At 39.9% G+C, this 17,212-nt stretch overlaps 1 protein-coding gene across 1 annotated transcript in view; it reads right to left on the bottom strand.

Annotated features, from left to right (window-relative positions):
* Positions 1–17,212, bottom strand: part of ENOX1 (ecto-NOX disulfide-thiol exchanger 1) — a 440,285-nt gene that overhangs the window by 181,572 nt on the left and 241,501 nt on the right. Inside the window, exons 7-8 of the mRNA XM_049778780.1 lie at positions 15,543–15,776; positions 4,173–4,385 (exon numbers count right to left, since the gene is read on the bottom strand). Coding sequence (XP_049634737.1) covers positions 4,173–4,385; positions 15,543–15,776 — 447 coding nt within the window. The remainder of the gene's footprint in view (positions 1–4,172; positions 4,386–15,542; positions 15,777–17,212) is intronic.

Raw genomic sequence — 17,212 nt, 5'->3', positions numbered from 1 at the left:
CCAGGAGGTGGATTTCCTTCCAAAGAATCTGGACCTGAAAACCTCCCAAAGTGCACATGGACAGATGGTTATATAAAGAAGATGCTGCATGTTTATATAATGGTATACTGTTTACTACTAAAAAATGATGAAAAATTTGCTCTTTGCAGCAAAATAAACTGAGTTTTATATGAAAAGAAATGCCAAAAAGAAAAAAGACAAATGTTGAAAGGTTTTCTCATGTGTGGATTGTGTGTATAAAATTGATGGACAAATAAGAAGGAAAACAAAGCATAGATATTAGCATAACTAAGGCTACCTGAGCAGATGGTAGGAGTCAAGGTGATAGGATGGTCGTAAAGAAATATGGTGGCTTTTACTTATAAAATATGTTATCCCCTACTGAGAGAGAAAGAGAGAGAGAGAGAAGGTAGTATAGGAAAATCAGAAGGTATCACTTGCCAATTAGAGGCTTATCTAGGGCAATGGAATCTTTCAATTCTGTGAATTCATATTTTGGGCGAGACTATCTCATATGGATTAGTTTAGTGTCTCAGAAATATGTCTCTGAAGGTCATGATCTCATAGTGTATACTTGCCTTTAGATCCCATGGAAAACGTTCACTTAGGCTGAATAACTTGGGCTTAGACTCTCAGAAGTCAGTCTGTGTTTTACAGTGTTGATCTGGCAAAACCTGACAAAGTTTCACTGACCTCTTGCTGTGTTTCAGAGCTGAGCAAATATAGCACATAACTCTGTCATTAGTCTTACTCTACCATTTTAGTATGTAGAGTATTTATTTTTACCATTTTACTTCTATAAAGACATATATAAAGAATGCCCAATTATTTTTTAGAAAAATTATATTTTGTATGACCTTCACTTCCCACATTCTTTAGGCATCCTAAAAATGCTTTCAGGACTAGAGATATAGTTAAGTGCATGTGTGGAATGTGTGAGGCCTTAAGTTTAAGAGAAGGGAAAGCAAGAAAGATGAAAGGAAGGAAATGAGGGAGAAAGTGAAGAAGGAAGGAAGGGAGGAAGGAAAGGAGGGAAGAAGGAAGGAAGGAAGGAAGGAAGGAAGGAAGGAAGGAAGGAAGGAAGGAAGGAAGGAAGGAAGGAAGGAAGGAAGGAAGGAAGGAAGGAAGGAAGGAAAAAAGAAAATCAAGGCAACTTCTCTCAATCTGTAAAAATATTTCTCTATGTCATTTGCAATGGGCATCATTTGAAAACTGGAAATAATTCCTGCCTTCTCCAAGCCCTCAGGGAGGGGGAAAATTAGCTTGTCTGCCAGCCTTTCTGCCTGCACCTCTGGTTGCCTGTGTCTAGGTCCCAGTAATAAGAGTAAGGACACTGTGGTTAAAGGTGCTGCGTGTGACTAGACACATTCAATGCTTGAGTTCAGCAGTGAGAAATCCTTTTATACCACTGTCCTCTAGATCCAGTATTCTCCAATGTAGATTCTATCAGTAATGACACACCAAGGTTTTCATCCTCAGGCACTTCACTTCTTCACTTCTTGTTCTCTCTCTAATGGTTTCAAATCTAGGCCAGCAGATAGCTTACCAGGTTAAGCATGAAGTATTTTTTAGTCACCTCTTCTGGGCCTCTTTTTAATGGGTGCTTCAACAGATTTGATTAAAGAAAGTTACACACACACACACACACACACACACACACACACACACACACACACACACATGTACATTCTAATTCATGGTTGTCTTCCTAGCTAAAGCTAAGGTTTAAGGCTCCAATGTCAGATGAGACTCTAAGCTATTTAGAATGAAAATTCATGAAACATTTTTCATGTTTTAGGCATTAAGTTTCTTCCTATTATCTAGTAGGAATTTTATTGTTAAAAATTCACCCCTCTTTTTACTATTAATCTTTCTAACTTTTCCTCTTCAGATTAATCTACTTCTTGCTTTCTCTTTTTAAAAGGAGCCATATTAGTTTTATTTATTCTGCCCCTACTCTAACCCCATTTGTAAACGACTGCAAGAGCCATTTCTCAATGCTTTCCAGTGACAAAGAGCAGATCTCATTACCCCATTCCTTTATGATCAAGAAAAGTGACTTAGGTTTGTCTTACATGGAACCTGGTGACCAATTATGTTAGTGCTGAGAACTTTCTTCTTTTTAACATGGTCGGGGGTGGGGTAGTGGTGGTGGTGGTGGTGGTGGTGGTGGTTAGGTGTTGGACCACACCCATCTCAGGGGCAAGGGCTATTCCTGTCTCTGTGGTTCAGGCATATCCCCTAGTAGTACAAATAGTCCTGGGGATTCAAATAAATTGATTGTTGGAGTAACCAGCTTTAACTCTATTCAGGATATTCTTCTTTGCTTGTGCTTGTCACTCATGAATTGGAAGTACTTCTGGATTGGTCCCTAACCTGTTCTCTACAGGTAAGGTGGTCTTTCTTTTCCCAATACCTCGGGTCACAGGAGGAGCTGGCTTGCAATTTTAGTTTCCACAACTAGTCTATCTGCCTGCTGATATGTTTTGCTAATGAGCAGAAAGCTTGTGGTGGGAGTTTCCTGATCCTGTTTTATTATCTTCAACCTTGTATAGGAGCATTTGCTTCCAGACCCATGCATCCCTATCCCTGGGAGTTGGGGCATGAGGCTTCTGCTTCAGTTGGTATTTAAGTGCCCTTAGGCCTAACCTCCTGTACTATCTCTTCAGATTACTGGGAACTTTTTAATGTTAGAAACAACTGTTACAAAAATTCCTTTTGATGACAAAGACATATAAAATACTTTCACATGGATACATGGTGGTGTAGAGGTGTGATATATGTGTATATCTAAATTACAGAGCAATCAATACAGGAACTACAATAATTATTCTCAAAACTGTGATTGTTAAGGAGGAGGGCACTGGGAGTAGGAGTGGAGGTGGGGATGGGTCCTGTGGATATTGGTGTGAGAACTTGACACTGGTGTTGGTTTGGTTTTGGAACGCTGTATGCCAAAATTTAAAGTACGGAAACAACTGTAAATCATGGTGCCTAAATAAAAGTATTTACTTAAAAATAAAATGATAAATTTAGTTTTGCAAAATATTTTAAGAGTTTGTTTAATGTTAAAATATGGAGGGGTTGAGGTCACACCCAAAGGTCTTAAGAGGTTACTGACTTCTGGCAGTACACAGAGGACCATGTGTGTGACAGAGATTAAATTGGATTTGGTTGTGTGTGAGGCAAGAGACATAACCCTGAACCATCTCAACAGTCCAGAAGTTTGGTTTATAAAGTTTATCTCATCCCATCCTATTAAGATGCATTATTCCTTGGGTTTATAGTGAAGGAGAGTAATAGCCATGGAGGCCCAATATATCACAAACTAATCATTACTCTCAGGATGAATATGTAAATAGCACATGCTACTATCCTATGTGAGATCCAGCATCTAGTAAGAGATGGAGCAAGGCATTGTTACAGTGTCATTTGATGAACTTTACTAAGCAGGGAACACTCACAGCTAGGCAACATTGTGCCGCTGTGACTTTAATGACCCCTATACAGAGAAAGTGGCATCAAAAACATAGGTAGAATATTTTTTAGAAATAGAGTCCTGGGTAATTACCCTGTCTATTGTTCTATGAGAAAAGCCCATTTATATCCCTTCATCAATTTTAGATCTGGACATGAAAAATCACTAGCATAAAGCACTTGAGGCAATTTGTTTTCCAAAAGAAGAAAGAATGGACTAATAAAGCAGAAACATTCTCTGCTCTTGAGTTGCCCAAGTAGATAGTCAAAGCTCACCTCCAATAAAGGATCCTGAGAAGGAGTTTTTCTGACCATACCTTTTTCCTAAAAGCAGAGCCCAAGGGCAATGAATTCAGGGTCTGCTTCCTACTGTCCACACTGGGAAAATGTGTGGGCTTGTGTGGACAGCCCGAAAGGAAAGGATGACAGCCCTGAACTGGCGGCAGGAGCTTAGTGCACTGAGAAAAAGCTACAGAAATGTCGCTCACCTGGAGAAGCAAGTTTTCAGGACAGGGTCCGTGTTCCTCCAAGTTGCCACAGAACATGAAATAGGGTATGAGGCGTGCCATTCAATATGGAGCAAGAGTGGGAAATTATTGAACTACTTACCCCCAAATGAAAATAAAATAAAAGTCAAAGACTAAAGAAAAGTCAAGAATCACAACGAAAACAGATGGCCCCAAAAGTTTACTTACATTGTGTGAGGATTCCAGTTAAGGCATTTTTAAAATTCTCCTTGGCTTCCTCCATCTCTTGCTCATGGGTAGCCTTTTCATTCATAAGCCTGCGAACATGGCTATTGGCCGATTGCACCATGGAATAGAACTGGTTGGCTGAACGCCGGTTCACTTCCCCACGTTCAATCCAGGAAAGTAGCACTGTGATAGCCTCGGAGAATTTGCTATCATCTGGAAATGGAAAAATGAGGTGAGAACACATTTGTCTGTGATTTCCTTCAAAAGAGAGCATAGTCCATCATGCACACATTTTCAGAAGTTGACAAGTGAAGTTTCCAGCTGAACTGCTAGATTGTGGGGGAGCTTTGCTTTTCTCATCAAACTCTGTGACCCCATGGAAACATCCAAGAAACAAAGTGAAGTTCACCTTATTATTCTCATTCTCAGAAGCACTTTAATTGGCTCTTTTTCATCATGGGTACCACATAATTCCTCCCCCAAAATTCTAATTTATTGTCCTTATTGGGAAAACGGTTATTAGTCTGTCTGGCCTCCATGTCATTTCTTGATGTGTTCATTAAAAAATTTAGATAGTTATTATGCTAGTGTTCTGTCTCATAATTAGCTAGATTCAAGTAAAAATGTAATAGTGGACTAATTTATTTTAAAAAATGGTTATAATGTAAGAGATTTCTTCTAGGCAGGTAGTAGGAATGTCAATTTTTGTTCCATGACAGTCCATAACTAATTTTGCTTTAGGTGTAATAGAACATGTTTGATTAGAGGGGAAAAAAAGACTATTTCTTTGTTTTCCACAAAAGAGGACCTGTTTCCTAGGGGCTGTCTGTGTTCGCTTTTGAAGGTTGTTAGAAACCCATGGGAACCTGCTCTGAGCCGTGTGTGTGTGGTGGGGATATGAATGAAGTTCCTTCTGTAAATAAGTGATAAAGTTTATTTTCAAGTATAACAAAGAAAATTGTCTTTTAAGAAAATGGCTTTTTTGAACAGAACTCTGCAGTATGGCTTAAAGGTGGAAGAAAAGCTAGTTTGCAGATAATTACATTAATTAGAACTGGAAGTTGTATGTCAGTTGTTACAACACTGATCGATCCTACTGCTGAAGGCTCATTGCATATTTTCTAGGCAAGCTTGAAGGGGGCTGTATTTCACCTGATTTTTTTCCAGTACTGGGAAATATTACTTTAAAAATAATATATTTCATGTTCAAGTAAATGGGGCAGGGCCCATATTCTAAAATTAAGGAACAAAATTAAGAAGAGTAGATGCTGGGATTCTTGTACAACTCTTGGCAAATACTGAATCTCTCTCAAGTCCTCTATAGGAAGGAACACCACAGTCATACTTATGTGCTATTTTTATTTACACACTTACAATCACGCATACACATTCACATAAATACACACACTTAAGATGAATGGACAGAAGGTGATTTGTGTTTGGTAAAGGAGTTTTATCATTCATCATATGTATTTTAAGCCAACCATTTCTGTATTTTATAAATCAAACTACTTCATTTGTAGAGTGCTTTGAGAATGTTTCAGAGTGCTGTAGAAATACCATTAGCACTGTTACAAATAAGACAAGGGGTCCCAAATGTACGGACATATGTTGAGCTCCATGTTCCCAATCTGATACTTACAATTATAGTTTCTATTCCTTCAGAAAATGGAACCTTTTCTTGGGGGGTGGAGTGGGAAGGGATTTCCAAGTGGTGTTGAGGAGACACAGGGGCCCCCAGCAATGATTCTCTGGCAACCACATCCATGGTTCAATAAAAAAATAAAATACCCTGTGAACCTTATGGTTCTACAAATTACTGGGACTACTTTGGCCATGATGGGGGCCTCGTAGGCCACACCTAGTGATGCAAGAAATTGAATGTAGGTCAGGCACATGTCTAGTATGTGTCCGAACCACTATACTAACTCTTGGTCTAAGAAACGGAAAACTAAGAGAGTCATTAAGAAGTCCCAGGATCAGAACTAGTTATGAAAGCTTCCTATTAGACCCTGCCACACTAATAGGATAGTGACTGTATGAGAATAAGCTTATTTTCTCATCCAATCTAACTTCTTTATTCCAGTTCCACTCTGCTTCCAAGTACCTTTCAGAGCTCATGGCTCCTTGGGCCTTCTTTTATTTTTTTCAAAAAACTGCTATCCTGGATGTGGCTTTGATTCCAGAAAACTTTTGCTCAATATACTCAAATATTTTTCATGGGCTAAAATTTATCTTCTAATAATATCTTTTCTCCCAGAGTAAACTTTTCCAGACCAGGACACAACTTCATTGCAGGGTCTTACCTGTGGCTTGTGTGCAAAGGAGATGCTATGGAACTGACTTAAGTCAGTGAGGGATTGCTCTGCTTCCAACACAACGAAGAGCCATCAGAAAGCAGGCAGGCACTGTTAACCAGTTCCCATCCCAATCCCCAAACCCCCTGGATATGGGAATCAAATATGCTTTAACCTGCTCTTCCACGAGCAACAGTAAGACCTAGGGAATGTCCACAGTACATACTCTGCCAGGGATAGACTCAAGATTCCCTAAAAATTTCCACCTATGAGAAAGGGTCATGCGTGCATGCTACTGCAGAATAAAGCAGATACCTGCAATTTGGCTTATGCTGAATCTTAGTCTGAGTTGAGCTCTCAATAAACTCCAGTTATGTAGTTCATTTTGTGGGCCAAAGCAGCTGGTGCAAGATAAAAAAATCACCACACCCCCCAAAAACACATAATTCATAGGGAACCCCAAAACTTAAATTTACACGTGAGAAGCTCATTACAAAGACCTTATTGGCAGAATAAATTTTGCCTCCTTCAGATCCTCTACCTGTCTTACTGCCAATATATGCTAGCAGAATGATCCCCTCCCCCAAATAAAAACCCAGCAGAAGAATCCTAACACATTTAAAAAAAACACATTTCTTTTCACTATTAAAATACATTAACAAAGAGCACTGTCTTGGGGTCAGAGTGGTAGCACAGTGGTAGGGAGTTTGCCTTGCAGGAGGCTGACCCAGGACAGAGGCAGGTTAGATCCCCAACATCCCATGTGGTCTCCCTCCAGCCAAGAGTAATTTCTGAGCTTATAGCCAGGAGTAACCCATGAGCTCTAGTGCTGCAGGGTGTGGCCCAAACAAACGAAACAAAACAAAAAACAAAATTTTCTTTTAAAAATGAGCACTGACTTCATGACAATTTCCCCCCTTTTGCTATGATTTCTACCTCAAAGTAACACAGAATAAAAAAATCTTCAGCAAGTACTTCAGTCATTGAGAGTAAAATAAGATACAATGTCTTTTTCATCATTCTTTCCCTGGTTTCTCAGGAATTCTTTTATTTTTTGTGGCCTTCTCTGCCTAAATACTAGGAAGAAAATTCTTAAGTTTAAAAGTTGCTCAAGGGGTGTGGGAGAAAAAAAAAGTTGCTCAAAAAAAAAAATCTAAAAACTTTGCTCCTGGCTCTGTGCTTAGTGATTACTCCTAGAAGGCTTTGGGGACCATATGGTATATCAGGAATTGAATAGTGCTATCCACTTACACTATATCTCTATATATCTTATAAATCAGATTTTGTTGTATTTCACCCATAGATGCATAAAGTAAGCCTACCAGTAGACTATACCTCATTGGTAGTTTTTCCAAAAAAAATAAGCCAAAACACCCAATTTAAAAAGCTCAACAGGCAAAAAAAATCTTTCAGCATTTTTACAAGTAATACTAGATGAAATTCTGTTAGTTATTCTGTTAGTTTAATAAAAGAAATATACAGTTTTTACAAACTCAGTTTTGTTTTCAATTCTGAAAATTTTGTAACCAGCAAGTTAATGAATGAATGAACTACTGATATTCAAATTAAATGTGTAAAAGAGTTCAGGCATGATTAAGACTAGTCAATGTTTGTTGCCAAATAAGAAATGAGTTTATATTAAAAAACAAAGCCAGGACGTCTTCTTTGAGTAGCCACAGGAACACACTGTGATTTCTATTTTCAATGTTAATTTCAACATTCAACTGTATATTCAATTTTGTATTCAGTGGACAAATCATGGAGAAAAAACAGAAAACAATATAAACTAATTTAAACAGGATTTAGAGTGCAGCATTATTAAAGCTATTCATATGGAAAGAAATTAGCACTGCTCATAAAAATCACATCAAATACGCAGTTATGAAAATTCCAAGTACTTTCCAGGAACATGCGTAGGTTTAACTCTGAGTATGGGTGCAGCTTAGAAATGATAATGTACAAACATGCTCTTTTCTACAATCCATCTATGCTAAAATGATATGGACCTGTGCTCATTAAAAATCTCTGCAGTTTCCTTATACATGTCACAATGTTTCTTCTGGGGCTTGTCCTGATTTGTACTTTTCTCTCTTATGTCACCCTCGTTGTTTTTGTTATATTCCTGTCTTTTTTCAATACCCCAACAGTGCCTCACAGCTTCCATATATGCAATGTGCTGTCCAGGAGGTCCTCTCCCTCTCACACCTGGCACACCCCTCCCTGATTGACATCATTCGAGGTTCAGCTTCAAGGCCTCTCTGAAAGGAAGGTTTTCTGCCAAGCTGAGATGAAATGTTTATCCCTTTACTCTTTCTACGACTTCTTAGATCTCCTGTGCCAGTCTCTCTGAGGAACCTTAACGACTGTTGGTTTATGGCTCTGTCTCCAGGTTTGAGGGGCTGAGAATAAAATTTCCAAACATATTTCAATGCCCTGGGTCAGCCTCCATTATCCCCTTTGGAGATGATCTGTATTTTCACACTACATTTAATATATTTTCTGTGCTAAGAAGAGGAAAGCTACAAAATCCAATGCTCAACAGATGAGAACCATCAGTTGACATAAAGAATTTTAATTTCATATTCAAGAACACATTCACACTGTCTACTTGAGATAAATGCTCTTCTGCCACTTCAGCTGGCTGGTCCTGGTCTCTATCAAGGCTGACCATCACCTTCAACAGTGTAACTTCAAAGTGAAGTCAGATACATGGAAACAGAGCCACCTACAGCCATTTATCAAGTAACTCAGTCTTCTAAAAGCATTTATTATTAATTTAAGGAATACAATAACCTTACATCCTTATAAGGAATAAGTGCTATAGCTAACTATACTATCTTCATGTCATCATCCAAATCTATGCCCAGCTACTCAGTTTCCATTGAGTTCAGATGTTATCAAGCTCCTTTCTTTTCCCTATTCTCTCTTCCATGTTTATTGGAAGAGGAGACGTTTGGGATAGTCTTTGTTCTTCAAAGTAGGAGTTTGATTTTGGAAGCATGTTTAGCATACAGACTCACTCTCGCTTTAGACTACTGATACAACTGACATCTTACACTGGGTGATTTGCACGCACATAGAAGCCCGAGAAGCAAGAGCTGAAATCATGTAACAAAGACCAAGGAAAGCAGTTAGAGCTCATCATCTAAGTGAAGAGATAATGAAACCCTGAAATGAAAAGTAGTAGCTGAGATCATGTAGAATATTGCAAGGTTCTGATTTAATTTTTCTGAGCTTTGTGTATCTCCATCCCCAACCATCCCACCTCCAATTACAGAATAGCTGCTTAGACTTCCATCTCGACCCTGGTGGGGATGTCGGGGAATATGTGATAGGCTCAGATGTAGGCAGAAAGAGAGTGCTTACTGCAGATCATTTTAATAGAATGCTGGGCATGAACTAAGGGGCTGCTTTCAACTCACTTTGGACTTGGCTGATTTGATTAGAGTGTGAACCTGTGTCTTTCACTACTCCATAGCAAAAGAACTTAAGCCTCAAAACTGGGCTCAATGGGAAAAAAAAATTCCCTGTAACAATGCAAATCTATTTTGTCCAGTAAAAACCAGAAATTTTTGTGAAGCTTTTTTCCCTCTTTTAAATGAGTTTTAGCTGCTTTTAGGTCTTTTGTTAATTGGGGAGTCAAGTAAAATTATTGGTACATGTTCATTTCATATTGGTAAGGCAAACATTAAACCAGGGCCATGCCAAACATTAGTGAGCTGCAAGCTCTTCAAGGACAGTGAGAAACCCTACGTGTGGCTCTAAGCCACAGGAATGAGCAGGGCTGCACTTGATCTTGAACCAAACTGAACCAGGGATAATTAAGGGAAAAATAATCAAACTAGTAGGTACAGCAGATCCCTGTTTTCAAAGACTTTTCAATACAACATTGATAACAAACTATCAGTTCTTGGCAGGGACTCTCATCAGTGTGAAGTTTGCAGGTTTTCCCCATGTCTGCATGGGCTTTCTCAGGTTCCCTGGTTTCTTCCCATACCCCAAACATGTGCATGCTAGGCTCATAGGTAAATATATCTCAGATTTCCCAGTATGAGTGAGCGCAGGTGTAGAGTGCCCTGTGTGGGAACAGCATCCTGTCTAGAGTAGCATCCTGCCTAAAACATGGGAATGGACTCTGGTCATGGTATCCCCAAAGTGAGTTGTAAAGTCAAGCATGAATGAATAGAAATTATTATTTAATATTTGAGGTGTTTGGTGGGTATTTGTTTAGAAATTTGAGTGATGTTCTTGTGATGAGAATGTTCCCTAGGAAATCAACTCTTGTTTATATCAATTATTCTAGGCTAAAATTAGTTTTATTACATGTTATTTGCTTCAAGTCCCAGCTTGCAAAAACTTACTGGCAACATTAAGTGAGGACCTGCCATAGTTCCCTCCCACCACCACATCCTTTTGTTTGCAAAGGAAGAGCTAGTCTTAAATTTTAGAAAAATAGTAGTGATAAAAACCAGACCATGATCATGAATATGAGTTCAGGTGGGTTGTAGTAGTACTTTATTTATGCTGGGATAATGAGAGAGATTCCATTTTATATTCAATCTCACTGTGATGAGAATTATACCCTATGAGATTAAAGTTTTTCTTGGTGGGGGCTGGAAGTTATTCTAAATAAAATTTTAAAAAAGCTATTCTATTTTCTTCCAAAGAAATTAGAATACAACATCTGAGGATTGTGGCTACACAATTTGATGGTGTTAGTGATAGAACTCATGATGTACATAACGTACATAATCTCATACTGATCTAAGCAGAACAGGCTGGCCTAATTATTGCTTCTATAAATTCCTCCAATTTCAGGATATGTCCAGAATCATAGAACATTCCTAAACAAATCTTTATGTTCTGCTTCCTCAGTTAATCATAGATTTTTAAGTGCTATGTAAAACAACACAAATAGTTAATACTTCCTTCCCCCTTTCTCCAAGGTACTCTCTCTCTTTCTCTCTCTGTCACTCTCTCTTTCTCCATCTCTCTCTCCATCTCTCTCTCTCTCTCTCTCTCTCTCTCTCTCTCTCACACACACACACACACACACACACAACTATTTAGTAACTATCAAAAAGAGAAAACTAAGGGTTGGGAGACAATAAAACAAAAATGCTCTGATTATTTCTGCCTGGAGTGAAAAAAATGTTTCTAAGGAAATAACCTATCTTGTTTTTGTCAAGGTCAGTAACAATGACACTAGAGAGAAAGTATTTCTTATACAGGCTCTAAACTTTGTACTTTCCTTGCCCGAAGAAGGAAGTCTGGCTTTTAGCTAATGGAACTTCCACTTGGCTCATAGCATTATTGATTTTTACTTTCTTGGAACCATAAATATTGACAAGCATCTGTGCAGAATGCTGTCTCCACCCCTAGTGCTCCCTCCTTCTGGCAAGTTGACCTTGGCTATTTAGTATGCAAATCAGAGGACATTCCTCTGGGAGTTAGAAATGATGCTCCAAAGCAGGGAGAAATTCTTGATGAGGAAATGTCAGAGAATCCCAGCAACTGTGTTTGCAATACTTTGTTAAAATCCCACCTGAGGCAGACAGAAATTATTCAATTTATCATATAATGGGCATTATATGGGCATCTTTCCAAAGTGTGTGTGTGTGTGTGTGTGGGTGTGTGTGGGTGTGTGGGTGTGTGTGTGTGTAGGGGGGGAGGAGTAATACACAGAAACTTTAAAAAATGTTTTCACCAAGTAAATTCCCAGTGATTTAGGATATAATTTCTCCTCTCTGTCTAATCAATCTCCTCTGTCCACAGTCCAAACCAGGGTTTCTCCCGGGGTAGATGGTCTGTGTTAAGACAAACTGAAATTCATTATCTCATCGGCCTGGTGCTACTGTTTCCAATAAAGTGTAATTATGGAGGTATTGAGCTCCTCACTTTCTCAAAGCCCTGCTATAAACTTGGGGTCTGTGAGTAGCTGCTTCTCTGTCAGTCTTCATTAGCTGAATTGTCTCTGAACAATGTCTACTTAGACAGCAGGATGCCTGTTAATTTTCTTTTTCAGAATTTGTAACAGCGTAACCACATGGGTAAGCTACAGAAATACAACTCAAGAGTTTTCTCTGCCTTTAGAAGGCCCAGGATCCAGTGCCTTAGGTTACCCAATCCCAGAAGATTCTCCTCCTTCTCCCAACAGCTTCTCTTTAGGGTTTTTCTATGGTGAGAAAACAGCCCTAACCCTGGATGATGGTGGAAAATCCAGCAGGGTCTCTAGTAACTAGTTCCTTTACAGTGTTCATCAGAAAGAAAAAAAAAAAAGCATCCTTACACAGCCAAGAGAGCACTGCTGTAAAGGGTGATTATAACTGCCTTTGTGAGGGAGCTCCTAAACTTCTTGAGGGGAGCTCCTCCACCATTTTCCTTTTTTTTCCCTGGGGGCCAGATATTTGCTACATGTTCCTAGACCCAAAGAACTAAGGAAGTGAGGAAGAACTTTATTTGCTAATCATCTGTTGTGTGCATAGTTTTTCTTTCATCAAAAGGTAGAAAATGGATGGCTTTGTGGGTCATTTTGTATCCAAGGCTCCTACATACTTTCTTGGATAAAACAGACTTTCGAAGAGGAAGTGCTATGAATTAACAGGCATGATGCAAAAAACAGGAGAAGGGTGGAATGATAGTAATACACCTGAGAACAAAATTTCTCGGGAGAGAAAAGGAAAAATTCAAATCCAATTAGGTATTTTCATTTCCTTTTTGACCCGTTTTCTTTACCTTCAGTTTTGACAGCATGTTGTATCCCCACAACAATAAACTCATCTTCAGGAAACTGTTTCCTCGGCTCCTCCTGTCTGGCTTTGCAGCACTATGAGGAGCACAGGGTGGATTTCCTCTTGGAGGCAGCCAATTTCCTAAGCAATTAAGCGCTGTTTATATTCCAGACTCTGTGCTTGGGTTGAAATTGTCAAGCTTGATATTACCTGACCGTTGCCTAAGATATATCCCCAGCTAGTTCATTCTACTGTAACTGCAATCTATTAAAATTTCCAATCTGTTCTCTCCTCCAGGGATCACACAGTACTTGGCAAAAGTGCAGCTTCTAAAATCTGCAAATGATACTCATCTATATAAATATATATTTTTTGAAATGGCAAGGCTTGTAAATTCTTATACCAAAAATTGACATCCCAATCTGCTCTCCTCTAACAAGAAAGGCCACACCATGTGTCTCTTACAAGCAAAAACACCCTGCACTCCTCTCTTAAGAAATCACAAAATACAGATGCCACATCTTGTGAAATTCCTCTACTCAGGCACAGAGCAAAAGAGTCAAATTTTGTCATTTCAAAGTCTGGACCATATAAATAGCACACTACACAATGTACTAGATACTGGCTGCAGTTACGTGGGTGGGATCAGAGAGCAATGTTCACATGCCTAGTGAATATTTTTGCTCTTTCAAGTAAGAAGATGCATACCTATATGTGCATTTGGTAATTGTTTTATTAAAGGGACAGTCACAGCCTCTGCATTAGTATCTGTAAAATGCCTCTTCTCTTTCTAGAGCAGAACAATGCATTAAGAGCCTCAGTAAGAAACACTAGGGGAAAAGTTACACTGATGAAGGGTGGTGTACATTCGATGACTGAAACCAATTATGAACATTTTTGTAAACACAGTGCTTAAAGTAAAAAAATTATTAAAAATAATAAAACAAAAATATGATAGAGAAGAAAAAGGAGGAAGCAGCAGCAGCAGCATTTCAATGCACCCTGCAGCTGATTATGGGTTCCACAATTTCCTAAGGACTAGGGAAGGAGGACTAGAAGCAGAAATTTATTTTTCTCAATTCCTTTTCAAAACATAGAATGTCAACTTCCAAACTTCCTGAAATGGGTTTTAAGTGGCTTTTCATTTTTTTCCTTTAGGAAAACACCCAATCCACTTTATACTGCCAGCAATAAACTTTGCTCTTCCAAAGATCAAGTGCGTCTCTCCCTTCCTAAAAGAGCATTAATGGCTTCTCTGTTGCTCTTGGAATAAAACCCCAACTCTGGTCAGCAACTGGCCAGGCTCCCCTGTCAGGTCACTTTCCTGCCTTCCCCCTGCCCTATTACATATCCATACAGCCCACACAGTCACTGCCACCATAGCAGCAGACTCGCCTTTCTCTCCCCTCTCATATCAAATTGCTCTCTGGTCCTTGTGTCTTCATTTCTAGTGTTCCAGCCTTGAAATGGAATGTCTTTATGTCTCTTTCTTCTTCTGGGAGCAGCAGAGAGAAAATCATGTTCATTCCACCAACAAATTCACTTTCTGTCTTCTCTGGGGTGATTCAGATGGGCCTTTATCCATATGGTACACACTTATCTCCCAGTATTTTGCTCTAATGCTGACACACATTAGCATTAGCCTGCAGAGTTCTACATTGATGGCCTATAATTGTGGCCCCTATTCTCTCATCAACTTTCACTTGCCTAGTAACCATAGGAGGTGCTGACAATCCTCTGCACGAAAACTGCACAGACATTGTGCTCTGTTACACGATTTGGGGTAACAGTAACACAAACATTGCTCATAACTATGTAAAGCCAATACCCAGCCCTGTCCTGGATCAGCTGCATGCAAGGCCGCCTTACCACTGTGCTATCTCTCTGGTCCCTATCCAGTTCTGTCCAACCACCTCTGCAGTTCATGCCTCCATTGCCTCTTCAGCCCAGGAGGTAATAGGTAGTAAGTGAGCAGTCCAGGATCACACTTCACAGCACTCTTTTCTCCTCTGTAAACATATACTGTTTCTGCTACACCATACAAAGAAATAAATTGGTGAAGAGACTGAGGTGAGTGGGGGATCTGGAACAAGGAACATCAGCCCACACCCACAGGGCAGAGCCAGTCTTGCTCCTTCTACAAAAAGCAGGAAGTCAGCAGGTTGTTCTTCTGCACTAAGCATGAGTCCCTGTGCTGCACATAATACAGGGAGGTAGGTAAAGGTTCTGGGAAGGATGCTGGATGCACATGCAAGACTGAAAGAAAACACCCTGGAGGCTGCCTGCTCTATTTGCATGTCCTGGTTAATGGCCAGAAGGAGACCAAGGTCCAAATGCCTTACCTTTTAGCTTCTCTGCCAGCAGGGCAGCCTCGTGCTCTGAGTAGTGCATGATCGCGGGCGGGGAGGGCGGCCGGAGCCGGTCCTCCTCCAGCTTGCGCCGGTGCCGCTCCTCCCTGGCACGCATCCGCTGCTTGCATTCCCACTCATAGAAGTCGTCCCGGGCCTGGGCGAAGTCCACGTGCAACCGACCCGAATCCTTTTTGTCCGTGCTAGACCCTAATCGCATCCTGTAACCTGCAACCAATGGAAAGTCTGCTCATATCCCCAAGTTCCATCATTAAGTCAAGGTGTGGTGGAGGCATACAGGTTCTGGAAGGGGGGCACATTCATTTATGTTTCTGTCTAGGTAAATGGTTACCCACTTGCTCTGGTGGTGGCAAACAGCTGTTTTCTCTCCAGAAATCCCAAATCACTGCCAAGTTATATTTCTTACAGATTGGGAGAAAAGCACACTGCGTTTTTCTGGGTGGTGGCTCAGATCACCTCCCTATCTTCATGCCATGTTACCAAGAGGATGATGCTAAGAACCAAAACACTCATCACTTTTTCCCTCTGACTTCCAGGAAGCTCAGGAACAAACAGCAAACAGCATTTCCGTGCACACTCCCTTTTGAAGGGTGGGGGTAGGGTTCTTTTTATCTATGTGAGATACTATAACTTTAGTGTGCATAAATTCTTCTTAGAAGAGGTGCAGTGAGGGTAAATAAAGAATAGTTTTAGTTTTAAAGAAATCTGCAAGGTAAATTCCATGATACCTCATGCAAAGAATAGAGCTATGGCTCTATTACTTTGGAAAAATGTTGCTGTTCAATACTCTTTCTTGGCAACTGCAAAAGCCACAATTACCAAGGCAATTTCCCAATGCTGTTTTATTTCCACTTATCCTCTAGGGCACCAGAGAATATTTTACCTTCAATCATGAGGCCTTGCCACTGCCTTCCTTGCAGACTTGCAACACCTCATCCCGTACGCTGTGCCATGCCAATTGTCCACACAATCTTTGAAGGCCACAGGAGACCACACAAGAGTCCAGAGCCAGAACGAAAAATGGGCTTAGGAATCTTTGGGGGATTTTATGTGAGCTGCTCAGTTTGTAAAGACTATACATGGAGAGCTCAATCTGAGAGATCAACACAAAGAGAACTGACACTAGACAACCAACTTAACTTCAAATGAAGAGTTGGCTTTGAGGTTGCTCTTGCATTTGAATCAGTCAGATTTCAAAAAAAAAAAAAGTATATAAATTCAGATCCCAATAGGAATGGCCAGCAGTCAGGGGTCACCAGAGAAGAGAATAAAATAAGCATTTTTTTCTGGGCAGAGGCTTTGCAAATGAGATGCTACTGAGAAATATGAGATAACACTGAGCTGCTGCAGGTGTACATTAACCTGGTAACTTTTTAGGAATTATCCACATATTTTGGATTGAAGCTTGGCTGAAAATTCTTGTAGTGGCTGGCTTCTCCCAACCAGGGTACTTCACACCTTTGAAAAGTTACTCATAGGATAACAATCTCTCCATATAATTCTCATTAAGCCCTTCTTATGCCTTGTTTTCAATTGTGTGACCCAAAACAGGGAGAATGCTATACTTCAAGATTCAAACATCCCCATCACAGCAGATGAGGAAAAAAATCATTTTGAAGCAGAGGGTCTTGGTTGTGGATAAT

The sequence above is a fragment of the Suncus etruscus genome, chromosome 8 (genome assembly GCF_024139225.1).
Source record: "Suncus etruscus isolate mSunEtr1 chromosome 8, mSunEtr1.pri.cur, whole genome shotgun sequence".
Classification (NCBI taxonomy): domain Eukaryota; kingdom Metazoa; phylum Chordata; class Mammalia; order Eulipotyphla; family Soricidae; genus Suncus; species Suncus etruscus.
The sequence above is the reverse complement of the archived record's forward strand: the minus strand, read 5'-3'. Positions and strand labels throughout refer to the sequence as shown.